The 21,150-nt window shown below is 56.9% G+C and overlaps 3 protein-coding genes across 5 annotated transcripts; 1 reads left to right on the top strand and 2 right to left on the bottom strand.

Moving 5' to 3' along the window:
* Nucleotides 1-499: 499 nt before the first annotated feature.
* FBLIM1 (filamin binding LIM protein 1) lies at nt 500-10,188 on the bottom strand. The gene is made up of 9 exons (XM_066637328.1): nt 9,987-10,188; nt 8,938-9,269; nt 5,796-6,030; nt 4,615-4,685; nt 3,538-3,649; nt 3,279-3,448; nt 2,740-2,918; nt 2,153-2,270; nt 500-1,581 (listed from the first exon to the last, which is right to left on the bottom strand). The coding sequence occupies exons 1-9, from the start codon at nt 10,186-10,188 to the stop codon at nt 1,468-1,470; spliced, it is 1,533 nt and encodes a 510-aa protein (XP_066493425.1). The 3' UTR covers nt 500-1,467.
* Nucleotides 10,189-13,349: 3,161 nt separating this feature from the next.
* SVBP (small vasohibin binding protein) lies at nt 13,350-14,011 on the top strand. Its single transcript, XM_066637469.1, has 2 exons — nt 13,350-13,577; nt 13,839-14,011. Exons 1-2 carry the CDS (start codon nt 13,407-13,409, stop codon nt 13,923-13,925), a joined length of 258 nt encoding a protein of 85 aa, XP_066493566.1. The 5' UTR covers nt 13,350-13,406; the 3' UTR covers nt 13,926-14,011.
* A 1,115-nt stretch (nt 14,012-15,126) lies between these two features.
* On the bottom strand, nt 15,127-20,888 carry TMEM269 (transmembrane protein 269). 3 transcript variants are annotated; one of them, XM_066637473.1, is made up of 7 exons: nt 19,779-20,888; nt 19,171-19,238; nt 18,632-18,779; nt 18,227-18,324; nt 17,990-18,133; nt 17,259-17,459; nt 15,127-15,553 (listed from the first exon to the last, which is right to left on the bottom strand). In XM_066637473.1, exons 3-7 carry the CDS (start codon nt 18,664-18,666, stop codon nt 15,432-15,434), a joined length of 600 nt encoding a protein of 199 aa, XP_066493570.1. In that variant the 5' UTR covers nt 18,667-18,779; nt 19,171-19,238; nt 19,779-20,888; the 3' UTR covers nt 15,127-15,431. The 3 variants fall into 3 exon arrangements, with proteins under 3 accessions (XP_066493570.1, XP_066493567.1, XP_066493568.1); XM_066637470.1 differs by having other exon boundaries at nt 19,171-20,888; XM_066637471.1 differs by lacking the exon at nt 19,171-19,238 and having other exon boundaries at nt 19,779-20,887.
* Nucleotides 20,889-21,150: the final 262 nt, after the last annotated feature.

The following is a 21,150-nucleotide window of genomic DNA, read 5'->3' on the forward strand; positions in this document are numbered from 1 at the left end:
AGGAGTGAGGGATGTGTGAGAAAGAGCACTTAGTCCTGAATTTTAAAAAACCCAGCTCAGACTTCCAACATTCTTGAGCCCCCAAAGTCTCTTGACTCCAGCTGCAGAGGGAGCGAGGCTCTCTCATTTGGGGCATGCGCTTCATAGGACCCAAGGCACTCTCTCCTTTGTTCATCACCTGATCCATTCCAGGGTTCAGCTTTTCCGCTCAGAGTAGAACATCTGATCCATGAGGTCAAATTCCACCAGTGATTTTCTCCTTCCCCCTGCCCCCACCAGTCTTGACCCTTTTTCTATACATTGCTGCCTGCTTGAAGAGGAAATCCACCAAGAGCGTAGATGGGGTTGTCCAGAAACAGTGAAAAGCCCAGCAGAGATTATTGGTTGCAATTCACTGCTCCCTTCTCACCAGAGATCCTTCTCTGTTCTTTCTCTGAGGCCCCCCCTCAGGCAAAAATTCCTCCCCCCCTCCCGGCAAAATTTCCCCTGCTGGCTTGAGAGCTGGTTTCCCAGTCTGCCATGGGAATCACATAAAGCCCAGGGGGGCTGATCCAGAAGCACAACATACCTGCAGGGATATGTGCCCTTCTGGGTGATCTAGAACAGGGGTCTCCCAACCCTGACCCGGGGGGCCAGATATGGCCCGTGGCCAGCCAAGTTGACCAAACACAACCAGAGTTGTAGTTGTGGGGTGGGAGAATGGGGGTCCATTTAAGCTTATGCTTTATTTCTTGGGCTGTGTTGGTGCTTGAAGAAATCCTAGACATTTGAGCCCATTTGTTCATTCATTCATCCAAGTTCCATCTCTCATATATTTATTTAAATTTTTTATTTAATTTTTTTCCCAGCCCTCGACCCTGTGCCAGATATTTGATGTGGCCCTTTGGCTGAAAAGTTTAGAGACCCCTGCTCTAGAAAGCCAGGATCTGGGACAGATGGAGGCATGGGAGTACAGTCCTTTGCTTCCTGACAATCACCAGGGTCAGTCCAAGACATACACACCCTTGCCAAATACTGTTGTCCCCCTTTATATGAGGCCTTGCCATGGTCCTTACTGCGCAGTGCACCAGCCCCCATCACCACTGCTCCTCCTGGATGTGAAAAGAGATGGAGGGTGGAGGAGGCGTCAGCTGGTGGCTCAAGGGTTCAGATCACTTGATGTGCAGCATCCACACATGCCCATTGGGGGTCTTTCCATCACCAGCAAACCTCCCCATGATGAGCCAATGCCCAGCATGAGTCTCCTGGAAGGAACAGGCTAATGGGGGGGGGCAGGGACAGGGCCTGCAGCTCCGCCCTCAATGGGCCCACTGGTCAGTCCAGCCACACTCTGCTCAGTTCCAGCATTAAAGGCACAGAAAAAGCTCAGATGAGAGAACAGGAAGGGGGCAAGGCGGGGGCAGCACCTGAGATCCCCCCCAGCTCCATGTTTGCCATAGTCCCCACAGATGCCACCCGTGCGTCTGCTCAGCGGGAGATCACTTCTTTCTGCTGGATGTTGCAGGATTTGCAGAGGAGACGGTCGCCCAGGGGGTAGCAGCTGCCCTCTGTGGGTTCTGGGGACAGCAGAACCCGGCACACCTGCAGCACAAGAGACCAGAAGCTTAGCTGGGGCGTTCAGGGGAAGTGCGGTGGGGACTTTTGCTCACGCACCACAATCCGTGCTTGTCTTTCCAGGCAGTGGTGAGCTACTGATCGTCTGCACACCACCCAAGTCACTTTTTTCAAAGTAGTGCACAGTTAGGGAGGCTGGCTTTGGTCCTGAACGTGCAGCTTCACTCCAGATTCAGGCATCTGGGTGTCTAATCTGGGTGAGGGAGAAGGCAGGAAAGGGGTCCATGTTATGGTGTGTATGTGTGTGGGGGGAGGGGGGTTGCTGCATCCTACACAGATGGAAAGGGAAAGAAGAATGGAAAGAAAAGGCCCTGGCAGCAAGACAAATCCCAAGTGAGGTCTCCCAAGTTGACAGACCAGCAGCTGCCAACATCTGGAGAAAGAACTGAGCACGCAGCAGGAACGAAAGATGTGACTGTGAGGGGAAAAAGCCAAATGCTGGAATGGAAACAAACAAGGACAACAGGGCTTGAGCTGGGGGAAGAGGCACAGCCAGAAATTTAGGATGTTTGTGGGACGGACTCCAGAGCCCACTTACTTCGCACCGATAGCAGTCCTCATGGAAGTGTCGCCCCAGGCACACAATCTGGTAGGCGTCTCTCCCTGGGCTTGGAATGATGGGCTCCTGACACGCACAGCACACCGAGGCGTACTTCCTGGAGGGCGGGCAAGTGAGAGGCTCAGGCCGCAGTCCTGCCTCAGAGGCACCCACTGCTTTCACCCAAGGCCATAATCTGGGGAGAATCCGCCCCATCCATTCCCCCCTTTCTCTCAGTCCCTTCTTAAATGGAAACACGCCAGAGTTCTCCTCTGAATTAAGCTGTTTCCCACGGTGGCTCACCAGCTGGCCAACGGGACAGCCCCAAACAGGAGAGGTGGGTTCATCCCTCTCCCTCTGCTGCTCCCTAGGAGTGGCTACTCTGGATGCCATCTTCCTTAGTGATTTCATCCACTCCCACAGGGTGCTTGCCTAGAGTTCCTGCGGGCTAGAGCTTGGGTGTTGGAGACAGGGCTGCAACTTCTTGTTGCATACAGCACCCCCCCAAATAGCAACTCATCACCAAAGTGGGGAGCAGGAGACCCAGCCAGGCCCCGAAGAGGAATGCCCAGTTCCCACTGCCCTACCTGTAGAAGTCCTGGAGGCAGTGCACACCCATCTCCTCGTCGACCGTGAAGGCCTCATCCCCGATACTCCGGCCACACGCCACACAGGTGAAGCACTCTGGGTGGTAGGTGCTGCCCAGGGCACGCACCAGGTGACTCAGGATCAGGGCCTGGCACCGGACACACTTCTCCAAGGTGCTCTGTGTCAGGAGAGAAATCTCACTCAGGGGGCTGGAGAGGCGTGTGGTGTCCAAGGCTCACCTTCATGGCTGTGGTTTCAGGGCAGAAGAATGACCATGCAGGAGAGGCCTGATACAGCAGGTGCCCAGCAGGGGAGGCTGGCTGCAGCTCAGTGGTCAGTCATCCTTGCTCTGCCTGCAGTCAGTCACAGCAGATCCAGGCAGGGCTGAGATCTGGGCCCTTCTGGTCCCAAAGCCTTGCAGAGCCACTGCCAACTAGGGCTCAGGCATTGCTGAGCTCAAGGGACTGCCTGGGCAGCCTCTGTTGCAGGTGGCTTTCCACACTCCTAGAAGCCAGGCCGCCCACGCAGGGAAGCTTACCTCATAGCAGCCTGCACACAGTGGCCGCCCCTCCTTCTGGTAGAAGAGCTGCCCTGCCAGGGCACAGTGACAGGTCCGGCAGGTGAAGCAGTCCACGTGGTACTGTTTGTTCATGGCCTCAATGGCAGGGCCCTGCAGGAAGAGGGCTTTGTGGCAGAAGGCACAGATGCCTGGAAGGAGGAAATGGGGGTCAGCTGGTGGGTCTGTGCTGAGGCTGGTCAGAGAAGGCCTTGGAGGAAGACTGGCAATGGGTCCTCACCTGTGGACGTAGCTGTCTCCTCCCACCTCTCTGTCTGCTGCTTGCCAGCCTGACCAAGGACAGAGGGAAGGACATGACTTGGTCTCGCTTCTGCTGGAACCCTGGAAGGTGGCTGAGGAGCAAGAAGAAAAGGAGCAAGGCTGGCTGACTAGTTGCAGGGCACTGCACATCCCTGGGGGAGGCACCCGCTTGGCCCCAAGGAAGCCCCTCCAGGAGATGTCAACACTCTAGTGGCACCCTGCATTGGAGAGTGGCTGGTCAAGGCCTGGATGGGTACCTTTTGCCCCCCCCCCAGCTCTGTGGTGCTTTGGCCACAACCCTGGTTGCTGCCTGCACTTCTGTGTGCTGTCTTGCAACAGTCTGGGGTTGTGGGCAAACAACACTTGAGCTGAATGTGCAGTTTCTGCCAGTGCAATTGTGTTTTGCCCAACATGACCAGTGGTGACCATGTCCAATTTTATAAGCATTTAGGAGTCACAATAGGAAAGCTATAAATAGAGGGTGTTGGCATTACATTTTGCCAGTGGTTGTTATTTGAATTCAGAGACAGAAGCCCTGGAGATCCAGCAATTGTTAATGTCCCGTTTACTGTCTTATTATATGTTTCCAAAACCCCACAACTGGTGAAACGTAGCCCCTCTTCCCACCGGGTAGGGGATCACAAGAGTCCAGAACAGAGTTTGGTGAATGAAGAAGGCAGGGTGGCAGGTAAGGCAAGAAGACCCTGCACAACAGAGCGGCCTCTTTCCACGTTACTGACCTGAACGCATTCGGTTATTTCTTGGCTTGGTTGCTGTACTATTTGCTTTTCTCCCAAGTGTTCTGAATATTTTTAAGTTAAATGAACTGAGAAATTGTTTTATGTTTTGGGGAGTCATCACTTTTGTGATGGGAGAACAACGTGGAAAGCACCTGCCGGGCACTGGTGCCCTTGAAATCACCCCCTAACTATCGAGTGACATAATTGTGTCCCTTCTTGAGAAAACAGCCAGCGAAGAGGAGAGCTCCAGATGGCAATGGGACATGTATGGTCCCGCAGGCCGAATGTCTGGAAAGGCCCTTTGGAGGATAGGTTACCTGCAATACCTCCACCCGCTTCTCGAGATCAGGACCAAGGGTCTCCACTGAGAATGGCACAGGGTGGAATTCTGGAGGGGGAGGAAAGATAAGGTTCAGGTCAGAGTCCATTTACTGCTGGGTGGGACCTCAGAGGTGGCACCTCAGAGCAGCCTGAAACGGTCAGAGAGCAGTGCCTGCCTTTAGAACTAGAAACTTTAATTCCTGCCTGTGTTTCCCCGAAAATAACACACTGTCTTGTATTTTTTTTTTTGCTCAAAAAAAACACATTAGGTCTTATTTTCAGGGTAGGTCTTATTTTTTTCAGAAGTCAGTCCCTTTCTAGTTAATGGAACTTACTCCCTGGAAGGCGTGTCCCCTCAGTGCCCAGGAGGATGTCTGCCTGCCTGTCTACTCAGAAGTCAGTCCCTTTCTAGTTAATGGGACTTACTTCCTGGAAGGTGTGGAGAGCCTCAGAGGCAAGGAAGGCAGGGTTGCCTCGCTTGCTGCTTCCCACCTCAGCTCCTCCTCAGCATCCTCTGCCCAAGGTAGCACAGCAGGCGCTTAATAGGTGGCGCGCACGGGAGTGCAGCGTTCCCGGTCATGTTGTCCACCCGCCCAAGGACCCCTTCTGCCCCCCAATCCCAGCTCTAACAAGGCCTTAGTTTTGGGGTAGGTCTTATATTTCAGCAATTCTCAAAAAGACACTAGGTGTTATTTTCGGGGTAGGTCTTATTTTCGGGGAAACAGGGTAGTAGATGCATCAGATCAGGGATGCAGAAGACCACGTGCAAGGAACGGCCCTTGGTGCGGGAGCCCACACCCCTCCCCCGCCCCTAAGTGCTGAAGGAAGTGCACTCTGGGTGAGCTCAGGAGGTTCCTAATTTCTGGCTGGTCCTTCCTGTGACTTGGGGCCAGGCCCGAGAACCAGAGGCAGCACTGGGCTCAGGCCAAGTGCTGCTGGCAGATCAGCAGCACCCTGTAAGTGCTCCAGGTGGGAGGGGAGCAAAACTAGAAACATGGGGCGGGCCTGAAGGCCTGAGGCTCTGGGGAGAGGTCCCAGCAGGAAGACCAGTGGCCATGAAAAGCCGGCTCAAAGAACAACTGCCCCCCAGTGGTCATCCTCCTGCCCTGCTGTTCCCCAGACTGGACCATGATCCAAAAGGGGAGGTGCACAGCTGTCCGCCCCCCCCCCCACTCACCTCCACTGGGTATGCCGGTCCCTCCTTGGACTGCTTTGGTGATCCTGGTCGATATTTGGGGCAGGGTAGGGCCAGCAGGAATCAGGGCATCCTTGGGTGGGTTGCTGCTGGGATGTGGAGCCCCTGTTGGCCTTATTGTGCCCTTGGCCAAGGGGTCCCTCCTGGGGGGTGTAAGGGTGATGAAGATGGATGAGGCAATCCGCTTCTCCATTTTGTCTGACCACAACTTCCTCACCTGTGGTGGGGGAAGGAGAAGAGAGGAAAGGTGGAAGGGGCCCATGGATGGAGCTTAGGTGTGATTCAGTCAGGTCCTGGGGAACCCTGTGCCCAGATGTCCTGTTTCCTGAACTCCTGGGGCACCCAGGCCAAGCCCCCCTCCTCCTGCCTTGGTGTCCCCTTCCATACTTAGCAAGTTATTGGCAGGGCTTTGGGTCTGCTGCCTTGTGATCAGGAGCCCAAAGTTCTGGCCCAGCCCCCCAATTATGTGCCAAGGAAAGCTGCGCACGCGCCCTGCTGGTCCAAGCTCCCTTTGCCTGGCCCTGCTGCGCCTCCAGCCGCACTCGGCTCCCCGCCCAGCTTCTGGGCCTTCACCAGGCAGTGTGGCAAAGTTCAGCAGCAGCTTCAAGGACTTCACACCTTGCTGCTTTCTGGCAGGAAGGCTGAGAATATGCCCTTTTCAACATCCAGCTTTGGGTGAAGGCCAGCTACTGCCAGGTTGCAAAAATACTTGGCAAATTCAAAAGCAACCTATTTGTGTGCCACATGGGTAGGGTGACCAGTTGTCATAACCGCAAAAGAGGACCAGGCACCCCAAAATATAGGACATTACAAAATAAAAGCTAAAAACACACGTATATGGATTTCATGTGGTTAATTTAAACACTATGTTACTTATTATTAAATTTAAAGCTACATTACATATAATTATTACATATAATTTATTAATTACAAGAAGGCTATGTGCTGCCTGTGTTGGAGTTTGGTGCAACTCTGTCTGCTGTCCAGAGGTGGCAGGATACTGTCCTGAAAGGGTTAAGCCATGGCCCAGTGATCCTACACTTTACCTGTCCCCTTTGGATGACCTATGTGGGGGTGTGGCCCAGACACTATAACCTTCCCTTCTGCTCCCTGCATGCCCCCTCTTCCTCACTGAAGACTGACCTGACAAGATGGGTCACAGCAGGGCTCTGCTGGTGATGCCATCTTGACCACATGGCACACGCAGGACGAGGCAGCTCCAGGGCCTTGTTATCTCAAGTTTAGTGTAACCTCTGATCATAATCAGATGCCGTAACATATGCTTCTATGGAACCGTGAGTAAATGACTTCTTTTGCAACTTCAACCAGCCATTGTCGTTTGACTTTCTTGATTAGCAGTCAGCTAATTAGTGTGGGAGCTTCTCTTGGATTGATTCCCAGCAAGAGGGGGGGTCTGCTGCTGAAGCTACTTTGCTTCCCCCCTAAAGAGGAAACCAATTTTTTAAGATTTCCTCCAACAGCCTGCAGGGGCTGCTCACAGGGAAAAGGAGGACATTTAATTTCTTTTTCCGGACACAAGGCTAAAAAAGAGAACACGTCCTGGAAAAAGAGGATGGCTCTGCACATGGACAATGACAAGGGGTGCAGCCTTCTCTGCTGCAGAATTTGGATCCCACCCCCCCTTCATTATCCTGCACACGCCCTGATTTTCAAAGACGTGTCAGCAGTGTGATTCTGCTGCAAGGAAGGCAAATGCAGTATTAGCTGCATTAACAGAACTGTAGCTTCCAAGTCAGGAGAAGTTGTGGTTCCGCTTTACTCTGCACTGGTTAGACCTCACCTGGAGTATTGTGTCCAGTTCTGGGCACCCCACTTTAGGAAAGATGCAGCCAAACTAGGGCAGGTTCAGAAGAGAGCAACGAGGATGATCGGGGGCTGGAGGACAAGCCCCATGAGAAAGATTGAGGGAACTTGGCATGTTCAGCCTGGAGAAGAGAAGGCTGAGGAAGATATGAGAGCTCTCTTCAAATACCTAGAGGGCTGTCATATGGAGGAAGGGAATAATTTAGTCTCAGCTGTCTCCGAAAGTAGAACTAGAACCAAAGGGTACAAACTGCAAGAGAGGAGATTCGATTAGACATCAGGAAAAGATTCCTGACGGTCAGGACGGTTGGGCAGTGGAACAGATTGCAGAGGGAGGTTGGAGATGCTCTCAGAGGATTTCCTGCCTAAGGTTGAACTAGATGACCTAAGAGGCCCCTTCCAACTCTATGATTCTATGAAAAAACCTCTAATTCCTGGAAGGAAGGGCAAAATCCCCCCTGCGGAACAAGAACCCACAAACCCAGGAAGGTGTGAACCCAGCAGGGATCTCCACGGCTCAGCGAAGCTGCCCCAGCCAAGACTCGGAGTCACCCCAGGGGGAGGTCAGGCGCGAGGACAGCTGGCGCCCCCCCGGACCCCTAGCGCCCTGCGGGCCCCGCACCCCAGCGGAGTCGCTCCGCGTCGCGCCCCGAAGGGAACAGGGCTCTCCGCAGCTCCGCCCACTCCTCGGTGGCTCCCGCTTTGGGCGCGCCGCCCTGCCCGCCTCCAGACCAGGGCTGCGAGGACCAGCGCGCCGCCACCGGGCACGCCCAGCTGGGCAGCATCGCATCTCATCGGACAGTCCCCAGCCGAACCCCGACGCAGGGCACGTTCCGTTAAGTCAGCCGCGTCCGCGACTCGGCACGCCTGGGGGCTCCGGCAGGCTGCCCCCCACTCCGCCCCCGCGGACCGGCAGCCCCTGCTGGAGGAAGCGCCCGCGAGTCTGGAGCTGCCGCGCCCGGGCTGCAGACCTCTTCGGCGGGGCGAACTGCGGCGGGGCCTCCCCAGCGTCCTGCGAGGTCCTGCAGCCCCCTCGAGTGGCGAGCAGAGCAGAGCAGAGCAGAGCGCCCCCCGCCGGCTGGGCAGCCAGCCCGGCCGGAGAGAGGAGCGCCGCGGCGGCCCCAGCCCCACCAGCTCGCTCGAGAGGGGCCGCAGCAGCTTCCCGGGCGCCCGCTCTGCCTGGCGGCGGCTCTCTTACAACGGGAGCCCCGGAGACCCCCTCCGGCTTCCGGAGGGGCGAGCCTGCAGGCGCACCCAGCCACCCCGCGACGGCCGCCGAGCCTCTCCCTCCCGGACCCACCTGGATGCGAGGCGAGAGAGGCGCCTCCTCCCGGGCGAACAATGCAGGGCTGCGGCCGCCGGCCGCGAGCAGAGGAAGGCGGCCCAGTCCCCGGTCTCCTCCCCCTGAAGGCGGGCGCGGCGCAGCCACAAGCGCGCCCTCGACCTGCCCGCTGCTCCCCCCCTTCGGGCGCCACCACGGCCCGGCTGCCACTCCCTCTGATGGAGACGCCGGGCAGCCCGAGGCCCAGAGCGCCGCGCCCCAGCCTCGGCCGCCGAGCGCGGCGGCGCGACCCGCTTCCCCCACCCCGTCGCCGGCCTGCTCGGGACGTGGCCCGCTCGTCCTGGGCGCACCTGACCCACATATAACTTCAGGTATAGGCTCTTGGGTTCTGAGCTGTCTGTGACAAATCAGGAGAGAAATCTTGGGGTCGATGAAAGTGTCGACCCCATGTGTGGCGGCAGTGAAGAAAGCCAATTCTATGCTGGGGAACATTAGAAAAGGGATTGAGAACAAAACAGCTAATATTATAATGCCGTTGTACAAATCGATGGTAAGGCCACACCTGGAGTATTGTGTCCAGTTCTGGTCGCCGCATCTCAAAAAGGACTTAGTGGAAATGGAAAAGGTGCAAAAGAGAGTGACTAAGATGATTACGGGGCTGGGGCACCTTCCTTATGAGGAAAGGCTACGGCGTTTGGGCCTCTTCAGCCTAGAAAAGAGGCACCTGAGGGGGGACATGATTGAGACATACAAAATTATGCAGGGGAAGGATAAAGTGGATAGAGTGCTCTTTACATTCTCACATAACACCAGAACCAGGGGACATCCACTAAAATTGAGTGTTGGGAGTTAAGACAAAACAAAATATTTCTTTACGCAGCATGTGGTTGGTCTGTGGAACTCCTTGCCACAGGATGGGCTATGTCATAAGAACATAACAGCCCCACTGGATCAGGCCATAGGCCCATCTAGTCCAGCTTCCTGTATCTCACAGCTGCTGTTGTGGTCACAGTTCTTATGACCCTTCCTAGCCTTGCCCAGGAGCCTCAGCGCACTGGTCCACTCACATCCAGACCTCTCCAGACCCCTGGACAGGCTCTCTGCTGCCTGGCTCTGGCTGCCCACGTGCAGCGACAGGCAGACCCAGGCCCGGCCTGCTGAGCCTGCTCGGCCCCAGACGTCTCCGACTGTCGCCCCGGAGAATTCCTCTCCGAGGCTCTGGGCGGTGGGACGTGGGTCAGGTGGCTGCCAGCTTGCGAGCCAGGCCATGTGGAGCCGCTGGGGTGATTCTCACTCTCCATTCTGCTCATGCTCCACTTCCCAAAACAGCCCAGCTAGGAGCGCACCAGGATGCTGGCCTGCAAAGGTTCCCCATCGCATTCTAGGCGACCAGGCTGGGCCAGTCTTCCAGCAAGTGGGCTACTGCAAGTGCCCCTTCTGTAAGGAAAGGAACGGAGCAGCTGCCGCCGCCCAGGGCCCTCCGCCCCCTCCAGGATGAGCAACACTCCCAGGTGTGCTTTGAGCCCCCCTCCCCGCCCCCGCAAGACTTCTGGGCCTGGTCTAACAATCAGCCAGGGAAGAACCCTGAGCAGCTCATAATTCCAGAAGGCCAACTTCAGGGACAGAAAAGCACCCCAATAACACAAGAGGTCACTCAATACCCAGCAGCTTCTGACCCAAACTGGGGCAGGGTTCTAGCCAGTGGTCCTGGGCTCCAACAGTAGCTTTAACAGGGTGTCTATATGGTAGCAGCTGAATGACCAAGCTGGAATTTAGGTACATTCCCAACTTCCTCATTTACTCCGTAGAATATTTCTGTAAATGTATATGGTTTTATTTAGAAATTTAAGTTACAATGCAATCAAAAGAACAAAGACAGGCACTTAAACAAAACTCTAAAGAACAATACACAGCAGTCTTAAAATAATAAAAAGCCAACTCCCAACTCTCACCCAAAGTTTACACTTAAGGCTTGATAACAAAGCTTCAAGCTGCCTTCCCAGGTGTGGCCTGGCAGGCATCCATCTCAAGAAATACGTAGTAAGCCTTCTTTCTTACCAAAGTAAGCCTTCTTTCTTACCCTTTATACTTAACCAGCCTTCAGTAGCCTATCAAGAGCCAGGCCAGCTGAGCACTGTAGATCTCAGGATTGCTCACTGCATCCTCAAGGAAAATTTCTTGTGACACTGACCTCACACCACTCCCAAGTGGCACTCAGGTGGTTAGTCGGCAGCAGCTGCAATCAAGCAAGCATGACCAGTGAGTAGGGGGCTTACTCACTGGCCCTGCTTGCTTGCAGCTGCTGCTGCTGCTCACTGCTTTTCCTGCAGGACCTAGGCTCCATCCCGCAGGGCAGGCCTGTCATGAGCAGAGGGACCCCCCTTTCCTCTAGTGCAGCCATTTTCAACCACTGTGCTGTGGCACACTGGTGTGCCGTGGGAGTTTGGGGGAGGGTCATTAGTAGGACCACTGGGGGATGTGAGCCCCTCCACCAACAGCATGGTGTGCCTTGTTTAATCAAGCAAACATTACTATAGCAGTTGCTAGTTTTTTATCCCAAATTATTAAAATATCCCCCCTTCCTAAAAAAATTTCCTTTTACTTTTTCTTTCTTCCTCCTCTATTTTTGGATCATTTCCCTCCTCCCTGCCTCATTATGTTTATCCTTTTAGTGATTGTTATAATTTTGTTTTGTTTTATTTTGTATATTTGTTATATGCCAATAAAGTTTGTGAAGTAGATGGTCAAAAAACTGATGGTGTGCCTTGACAATTTTAGTACCTTGTCAGTGTGCCATGAGATGAAAAATGCTGAAAATCACTAGTGCCATGGACAGCACTGCTCTGTTCATGAGGGAGGAGAGCTCCTTTGGAGGCAGTGATGCTTGGCCTCTCTTCCTAGCATCCACTTACAAATCACATTGCACCCAGCTACATTTCAGGAGGCTCAACAGCTGAGGCCTGCTACTGTTCATTTCCACTTAACCATGATGGTCTGTCATTAACTGGAACCCCCAATTCCATGGAACTGAAATTCATGGGAAACCAAAGGAGCCAAGACTTCTCTAGGGCTCACCTTACCTGCAGGCCCCTGGAAAGCAAAAATGGTGACTAAACCAGTTTAAATATGCAGCATAGACTCAAGTGGTGACAATGGCCTGTGCTCCCCTCTGGAGAGCCTCTTTCTGCAGTACCTGTCACTTTCTTGCTTGCAGCAACATGCAGAGTTGCACCATTCCTTCCACAGCACAGCAGTGTGTTTGGGAGACACAGAAAACTGACACCCCCCCCCCCCACAATACCCTACCCTTCCTGCGCTAGGTCCAGAAGACGGAAACTTTAGCAGAAGGACTCGGCCACTCCTACCTTTACTGTGCTGCTGTGCAGCTTTTCCCAAGACATTCATAACACATTTTCCCCCCTTCATAAGTGTGGCCACTTAGAGCCCAATCCAACCCACCTTTCCAGCACTGGTGCAGCTGCAATGCAGCCCCAAAATCTTCCCACACCTTCCCACAGGCCTCCTCTGCGACTGCCTCCCCCACAGCATGCAGTGCACACCCCATTGGCACAGCTGCACCGGCACTGGAAAACTGGATAGGACGGGCCCTGAACCAGCAGGGTGGGTAATGGCAGACAGGATGCAGGTTCCTGCAGGCCTGCTCTTCTGCACGCAGTGCACGTGCTCTGGTACTGGTGCCTGGAAGGCTGGAGAGCTGCCCCTGCCTTTGCACGCAGCTTGCCTTGGAGACCTGCGGACTGGTGGGCACACCCAGCCTGACTGAGGCCAGGAGGGAACTGGGGGGCGGCTGCCGCGGCGGCCAAGGACTGAAGAGAGCCTGCACCGCAGGAGGCGCTGCCTGCAGCAGGGGCAAGGACGACTCCGCCGGCGATCGGCCACTGTCACCCACGGAGCCAGGCAGAAGCGGAGGCAGCCGCTCGCCCGCTGAGCTTCAGGCCTGCGCGCCAAGCCCAGCAGCACGCAGACCTCCCGGGCTCAGGGCCCGGCGGGCGCGCAGCTCCACAGCAGGCCCGGAGCCCACGACCTGGCGGTTGCCGCGAGGCGAGCAGGCCCGACAGGAGAGCCGTGCGCCCGGGGCCTTCGCCGGCCGCGGCTCGCGGGGACGCTCTGGGCGCAGGGGGGGGCGGAGACGCGGGTCTCCCTCAGCCCTTGCCGGGGGGCGGGCCCGGCCCGGCAGCGCTGTGCCGCCCGGCCCGGGCAGAAGGAGGCCGCGTCCTCGTGTGGCCGCCCCGGGCGCGGGAGCAGCAGCAGCAGCGGCTACCCGCATCGCAGGGCCCGTCGGGCGGCGCGGCGTCGCTTCCCAGCTAGCGTGACAAGACCGCAGGCCCCGCCCGCACTTCCGCCGGAAGCCGCTCCACTCTATGGCGGCCGCCAGGGAAGAGCGGCCCGCGGCGCGACCGGTCCTGGACGCGTGCGCAGCGCGCAGCCCGCCGCCATCTTGTTCAGCGACTCCCGCGAGGAGGAGGATGGAGCCTGGCGGGGGCCGCAGAGAGCGGCTGCCTCCGCCCACCCCGGTGCCTCCTCCGCAGCCGCCCAAGGCCAAGGAGGGGCCGGCCGGCGGCAGCAGCAGCAGCCGCGGCGAGAAGGCCAAGCAGCGCGCCGCGCAGCAGGAGCTCAAGCAGCGGCAGCGGGCAGAGGTGGGCGGGGCAGGTGGGCGCGCCCTCCCGGGCCGGCTCTGCGGGCGCCCCGCCCCGGGTCAGGCGGCCAACGGGAAGCCGCGGGGCGGGGCTGGCGAGTGCCCCGCGCGGGGAAGGAGCAGGCGCCGCCGAGCCCGCCTGGTGGGGCTCCTGTGCTGCGGGGGGGCCCCGCGGGCAGAGGCGCCTGTGCGGAGTCCCGCGGGGGGAGGGGCGGCGGCGGCGGCGGCGGCGGCTCTGACCGCGCTGCTCTGTTTGGCGCAGATCTACGCCCTGAACCGGGTGATGACGGAGCTGGAGCAGCAGCAGTTCGACGCCTTCTGCCAGCAGATGCGGGCCGCCGGAGACTGAGGCGCGCCTGGCCTGGCCTGCCGAGGAGCCCGCCGTGGACGCCGCCCCCCCCCGCCCCGGCCGAGAAATAAATGGTGTCTCTTTCAGCACGCGCGTCGGGGCTTTGCTCGCGCGGGCAGGACCGGAGCCCACGCCCCGCCCCCCTCCAGCTGAGCTACGACGCGCTGGGCTGCCCTTCAGCGCCAGGCAGATGCCCCGTCGAGCAAGGGCAGAGTCCAGAGCAGCCTCCCGCCCTCCCTGTGGTGGACGCCCGTCCCGCCCCTCCCCGCGCGCCAGGCACCTTTGGCTGGCCGGAACTGGGGGAGCCAGGATCCCTGGGCAGACCGGGTTCCTTCCGCACCTCCTGAGGCCTGTGGACCGCTGCACTGGGGGTGAGGAGGCAGCGCTCCGGGAGAGGCCTCCCAGCAAGGGGAGGGTCTCTGCTGGGCCTTGCTTCAAGACTGCTGCTTCTCCCCAAGCACTGGGGAGGGCCCTCACTCTGCTCAGGGGTGGCGGGAGGCTGGGTGGAGGTCCGTGCCAAAGCCCCAGGAAACAGCAGCTTTCCCTTGCAAGTCCTGCACTTCTACTGCTCAGTGGCATTTGTGATTGGGAGCCAGTGGCTCTGGCCGTCCTGGCACTGGGCACCAAGCGACAACCCCCCCCTCGGGCGGCTGAGCTTCAGGACCATTTGCTTGTAGCTTTCCCAAAGTGGGGACCTTCATCTTCCACTGCAGACGGCTGGACAGGGCAGAGGGTGATGAGAGGGTGCTTGGGGCAGGACAGTGCCCTCCGCAGCAGCCGCACCCTTGGCTGGTCTAGGTGGAGGGCCTGGGGGAGGTTGGAGGCCTCTCCTGTTGACACTACAGGAGAGGCCTAAAAGTGGCAGGGGTCCCACCTTGCTCTGGACAAGCCCAAGGAGAAGGAGGACCCACTGAGGCAGCACAGGCATTTTGGCTGCTGGGGCAGTCCCTCACCAAAGGCCAGATTTGGTCTAATAGCAGCCAGGTCTGACGGCTGCATTATATGAAGAGGACAAAAGGAGGGGCTGGGACTCCCCCTCCACCCAAGGACCCACCTTGCCTTAGCCTGGAGTGAGTGCAGGGTTCCTGAACAGAGGCAGGAAGAGAGGTTTGCCATCAGTCACATCCTAACCCTGTTCCTCCATGGCGTCAGGTTAGAGGTTGTGGACTAAAAAAATAAATGTCTACGAATGCATTTCTTCTAAGTCTCTGGAATAATGCTTTTTTTTTTATACAGCATATGTACAGTCACATCTGCAGAACATGCGGCTCAGGCTGTTAGCCAGCTAAATGGCAGTGGCCAGCCAGCTGGCAGACAAATCCTAGCTAGCACTCTTGAGCCATCGCCTCCTTCCTGTCTGCCAGGACAGAAAGTGATACTCCACAGTCATTAGTCTCAAGTCAGGGCCACGAACACTTTAGTAAACATAAGGCAACTTGAGGGTGTTAACGCTGGATCAGGCCATCTGGAGATTCGCTGGGCTTGCCTTGGTCATGTGCAGGAGGGTCACTGGTGAGATGGTGCTTTGTGGCTCCAGAAAACGGTTGGAAAGAAGATGTATGACAAGGACCAAGCAAGATAGTAGAGGGAGGCCATGGGGAAACCCGAGAGCAAAAGTGCCACGACACCTGTGGAGACAAAGGGATTGCAGTGGAATGCTAGCCTTCAAATGACAAAATATTTTTCTCAGGTCTTGCAAGCTACTAGTCCTCAAGGTTACAAAAAGTCACTACATGATGATCCCAGTTCTCATTCTATCTAAAAAAAGAGAAAATGGTTATGGGCCCAATCCTATCCAATTTTCCAGCTCTGGTATAGCTGTGCTGCAGCCCCAAGGTAAACAAATGTTCCTTTAAAAGGGGATTGGACAAGTTTCTGGAGGAAAAATCCATTATGGGGTACAAGCCATGATGTGTATGCGCAACCTCCTGATTTTAGAAATGGGCTATGTCAGAAGGCCAGATGCAAGGGAGGGCACCAGGATGAGGTCTCTTGTTATCTGGTGTGCTCCCTGGGGCATTTGGTGGGCCACTGTGAGATACAGGAAGCTGGACTAGATGGGCCTATGGCCTGATCCAGTGGGGCTGTTCTTATGTTCCCATAATTTAAGGAGGCCTCTGTGACTGTCTCCCCATCACAGGATGCAGTGCACGCCCCATTGGCAAGGCTGCACAGGCACTGGAAAATTGGATAGGATTGGGCCCTATGTGAGGGGACAGTACAAGTGTGTTTTTAGCTCTCTGGAAAATACATAAGATTCATAAAAAGAACACAAGCAGCTGCTGGTTTTGTCCTGAGAAAGGCTCAACTGCATTTTATTTATGACGATATGTACATGCATGTGTGTGTGTGTGTTTTAAAGTGTTACAGTGTTGGTGTATGGTAGCAAGAACAACTTCTTAAAGTGCACACTTGTTTTTTGCTGTGTGTGACAAGATTGCTTTATATTATGTGAAGGATGCCAAGACTGACAAATGTTGCACTGCAGTTTTAGCTGCAGTTTGAGTCATTCATTCAAGTGAAAGATCTCAGCTGGGCGAGAGAGAAGGGCCAGCACCACCACCCACAGACCAGGCTGTGCCCACTGCTCTTTCCAGCAGGCTTATCGGTACCAAAACCAACTTCAGTTTAAAATCTTCTCCCTGGTTAATCAAGGGCATCTGTTCAGTTGGTTAAACCAGGCTTCAACTGGATGATCTGCCTGATTAATGGCTGAACATTTTGTCTCTACGTAAACGTTAAAAGTGGAGGTGTCACTGCTGAAGCCCAGGCTTGTACTAGCAGAAAGAGGGGCCTTTAGCAGCAGCCACACCCAATCCGGACCCCCCTCCTGCAAGAAGCCGCCTAGTGGGCACTCCCCACTCAAGAGCCCCTGCCTGCCACTTCTCTTTCTCCCTATCCTGGCAGTGACCCAGCACCTACCATTTCCTGCTTGCCCATTGCAGGGCAGTCAGAGCATCAGCTCTGCAAGCCCACAGAGCCAAGCTCTCCCCCTGGCAGGAAGGTTCCACGCCAGGGACAAGGCCACGTCATAGGGGGTGGGCCTCCAACTGGTTGAGAGGAGTGCTCAGCTCTCCCCACTTACTCATAACACCAGCCTGCTGCAGGAGGCAGTTTCCCCAATTCTGGAGTCACCCATAGAGCTGGCCCTGACCCAGGCCTCAACAGCCAGAAAGGGGCTTTTGGCTTCACTGCCCCTTCCCCAGTGAGACTGCACTACTGGGGCTGGATGGGGTAGGCCCTGGCTTTGGCTGCTCCCCAGCCCTGCCTTACCCACTCTGCTGCTTACAGCCCCTGCACAAAGGTAGTCCACTGTGTGTATCTCACACTCACCTCCAGCGTAGACCAGCTTCTTCCAGGCCTGGGATTCCAGCACCTTGTCATGGGGGTAGAAGCCTTGGTCCACCATGAAGAGGACCATCACCATGGCAACAATGCGCATCATCACCCGACTGCCCCCTGTCAGCACACAGATGGAAGCCAAGACGGAAGCCCCATAGGGGCACGGCAACCCTCGGTACACAAAGGGGAGTCCTGCAGGGCAGAGGGACAGACAATCAAGGAGGAGGACTTGGGGGGGTGGATCAAGGGGCGCTTGGTGCTCCTGCCAGGAACTGCTGGACATCAGCGAGTGTACTGAGGGGGGACATGTTTCTTCAGAAGAACCGCGTCACCCTGAGCCAGTCTGTCTATGGACCTCTGGCCCTCCCTGGGGAGCCCCAGAGAGCTGCAAGCTGCCCTGCACCTGGATCCCACTAAGGCCCCAAACCCAACATCTGCAGCGGCATGCAGTTCTCTGGGTGATTTGGGCCTTACCCAGTCTCCTACGTAAAGAAGTCTGCTACTGTCTGGCTGAAGTGACTGGACCTCCCCCAGAAGAGGCTCCCCCCACTGTACAGGGTGGCTACCAGGCCCCCCTGAAGCCTCAACTGGCTGCAGTCCCAACACCACCTAGTCTTGTGCACAGGGATTCTGTGGCCACCCTGCACACCCACACTGGAATCCAATTCTGTTCCTCAGGAAGCCACCCAGTCCCTGATGCTGCAGCGCAACCACTGACTCACCGCTGGAGAAGAAGCACAGGCGGGTGAAAACGGCCAGCACATACACGATGGCCAGCAGTCCATCCAGAAGGCTGTGAACTTGCAGGAGCAGGGCGGTAGCCAGGCCAAAGGAGGTGAAGTCGGCAAAGTCGTCCAGCTTAGCCCCTGCAGGTGGTTGGAGAACACAGTCCTGAGCATGCCCCACAGGGAGCAAAGTGGGTTGAAGTGGGACCCAGTCAGAGGTCTTAGGTGACTCACCCAGCGCAGAACAGGCATTCAGCTTCCTGGCGACAGCTCCATCAGCGAGGTCCAGCAGGAACCCTGTCAGGACCAGCCAGCAAGCGTAGTGGGACTGCCTGGAGGGCCAGAGTCAAGAGCCGTGGAGGAAGTGAGGGGGGTGGAGGAGAAGCTCATGGGTCCCAGAGCCGCCACCATGCAAGGCAGGAGGTCAGCATAGGTCTGAGCAGGCCGCTGCTGAGAGAGTCAGCCTCTGTCTGCCCAAAGGGCAGCTGCCTCAGCCAAAGTTGTCCCTGGAAACATACCCGCTGCCTCACAAGGATGCACAGTCCAAATGGGCCAGTGCCACAGGCCCTTCTAAGAGGCCCAGCCCAGGAAGCAGCAGGGCTCTGCAGGTCCCCCACCCCTCCCCAAGAGACCACTCACCCATTGAGGCTGCAGAGGACGGAGGACAGACCCATCACCAGGTTTGCTATGGAGAGCGCGTTGGCAGCATTCCTGCGCAGGAACTCCACAGCCTGCACCCGGCCAGCCTGCTCCCTCAGGAAGAGCTTCTTGGTGTACTGAAATATACCTGAAGCCAGCAGAGGAGGGAGGGTGTGAGGAAGACGAGTCCCTCCCCAGCTGTCCATGCCAAGCGGAGCTCAGTCAGGCCAGGTCCTGAGGAAGCCAAGGAGCAGCCTGGAGGCTACCACTGCATCCCTCCCTGCATGTCCCCCAAGGATGTGGGTGACAGGAGAGCTGGTTCTGTGCACTGCAGAGGGGGCCACTCAGCAGCCTTTCCTGGAGCACTGAACCTGCAGATAGTGGCTCAAGCTGCCCACTGGCCTCCAGTCCCTAGCTTAGCCCTCTGCAAATACGCTTTGGGCGAGGAGAGGAAGGAGGAAGAGCTGTGGGAGTTCCCAGGGGCCACTGCTGTCTCCAGATCCCCAGAGGCCTTTTCCCTGCCATGAACTCAGCCTCACCTTGCTGCCCCTCAGCAGCCAGGCCTGCTCAACCCACTTCAGCAGCTGTGTCCCTCCAGGCTGGTGCCCTAGGGGCAGAGCAGATTTTAAGGCTTCCAGTATTGAAGGCTCTCCCTCCCCAGGAGAGCCCCCCCTTCCTCCTAAGGCCTTTAAGAGTGGGGAAGGTCCTTGGCAGGAGAGCCAGCTGGAGCAGTGCTTGCTGCCCAAGCCAAAGACATGTGATGCCCCTTGTGTTGTCTGAGCACAGGAAGGTTTCTGCCAACCCCCCACCACGACGTGCATTTGGGCTTGCAGAAGACAGGCAGAGAATGCAGAGAAAGCCAGGAGGAGAACATGCAGCATCGCAGCCAGAGACAATCAGAGATCCATCAGTTGTCCCCCAAGCCAAGCCTGCCCTCACGCTCACTCATCCACCGGCACCACTACATGCCTGGAGACACTTCTGCCCTCCCATCCAGGCATGACTATCACATTTAAGGTTCCTGTAAAGGAGCAAGAGCCCCCCCGTCAACCCCCCACTTGCCTAACCACCAACTATCATCCTATATTTCCTCCAACCAAGAAAGGACTGCTCTGTAGCAGAGAAAGTGCGAAGGGACATGTCCTACTCGTGTGTTTTGCACCCTGCCCTTGCCGGGTTTCCAAAGGCCGGAAAGTTCAGGAGAGGCTTCATCTGAAAGAAAACAGCAGGTCAGAGCGAAACAGCATCCGAAGGCCGCCCCATGAGTGATGCCTGGCATTGTCGGCTCACCCCCTTCCCGCCGCTGCTGCCCCACCCCCAGGCCATTGTGCAGTCCTCTGCCCACACCTCTTCCAATGCCCTCAATGCACCAGCTGGGCAAGCCCCTCCAGTCCAACACATGCGACAGGCAAAGCAACACAAGACGGGGGCGCCCGGCTAGTGCCCTGCCCAAGAGCCAGCAAGGCGCTTCTGTGGTCTAGGGCTGCTCTCAAGGGGCAGGGGGAGGCTCCGGAATCGCCCATCAGGCGAGAATACTACAGAGGGGGAAGGGAGGGGGCAAGGGTTGTTTTAGGGCCTTGTAGGTCTCCCTTCACTAGGCCGTGTGCCTGGATCAGGCAGCTGGGCTCTGGGCACTCAGGCATAACACACACCTCTGCCCACAGCCAAGAGACTCCAAAATGCGGAGGGCCCTCTCTGGCTACCCAATGGGAAGCCGAGTCAGACCATTACACAACTCTGTGGCTTGGGGCTTTCCCAGCCCTTACAACCTGGGACCCTCCCTCACTGCCCATGCCATTTTCTCCTGCTTCACCTTGTGCCCAAAGCTTTGCAGGGCCCCCTCTGGTGCTTGAGAGTCGGCCTGCCTCTGCAGGGCTGTCGTTCCTTCTGTTTGCTTGGGAGGCAGCAGCCTCCTGTCAGTTCGCTCTTGATTACGGATGGGACTTTTCCTGCATTTCTAAATGCTGCAGTCCAGTGGAAGCCCGAAAGGGCACACACAGCAACCGTGATGGCCTTCCATGCACTGAAATGGGGCTGGTGCCCATATGGGTCCACCCATACCTCCTGAGGGCAGATGCTGCTGCTGGACATGCTTGGCAGAGGCTGCCGGGTCACCACCTTCCCCTGGGCCAACAGGGCACTACCTTCCTGCTCCAGCTGAAGCAAGCAGGACCCTTGAGCCCTCCCCCCCAGCTGACCAAGGGATAAACCTTCCTCTGCCCCTGCAGAACCAGGAGAGACCCAACTGCTGACAACTCCACCCCTCCCGGCAGCATGCTTTGCTCCCTGGGAATGACCCCTGCCCCCACTGCAGGAAGCCCCTCCCGCCACCTCCTGTTCCCCAGGTACTGACATTTCAGGGGTGTGTGTGCAAAGCACACACTCCTCTTGTGGACAAGGGCCCCTGCAGGCCTGAGAGAGGGCTGGGCAGCTGATGGGTGCGGAAGCGGGTCGTTCTGCTGCCCGGGCAGCTTGCCAAGGTCTCTGCTGTGAGCCTCTTTTAACACTTTGGCTCAGGC

Source organism: Tiliqua scincoides, chromosome 9 (assembly GCF_035046505.1).
Source record: "Tiliqua scincoides isolate rTilSci1 chromosome 9, rTilSci1.hap2, whole genome shotgun sequence".
Lineage (NCBI taxonomy): Eukaryota > Metazoa > Chordata > Lepidosauria > Squamata > Scincidae > Tiliqua > Tiliqua scincoides.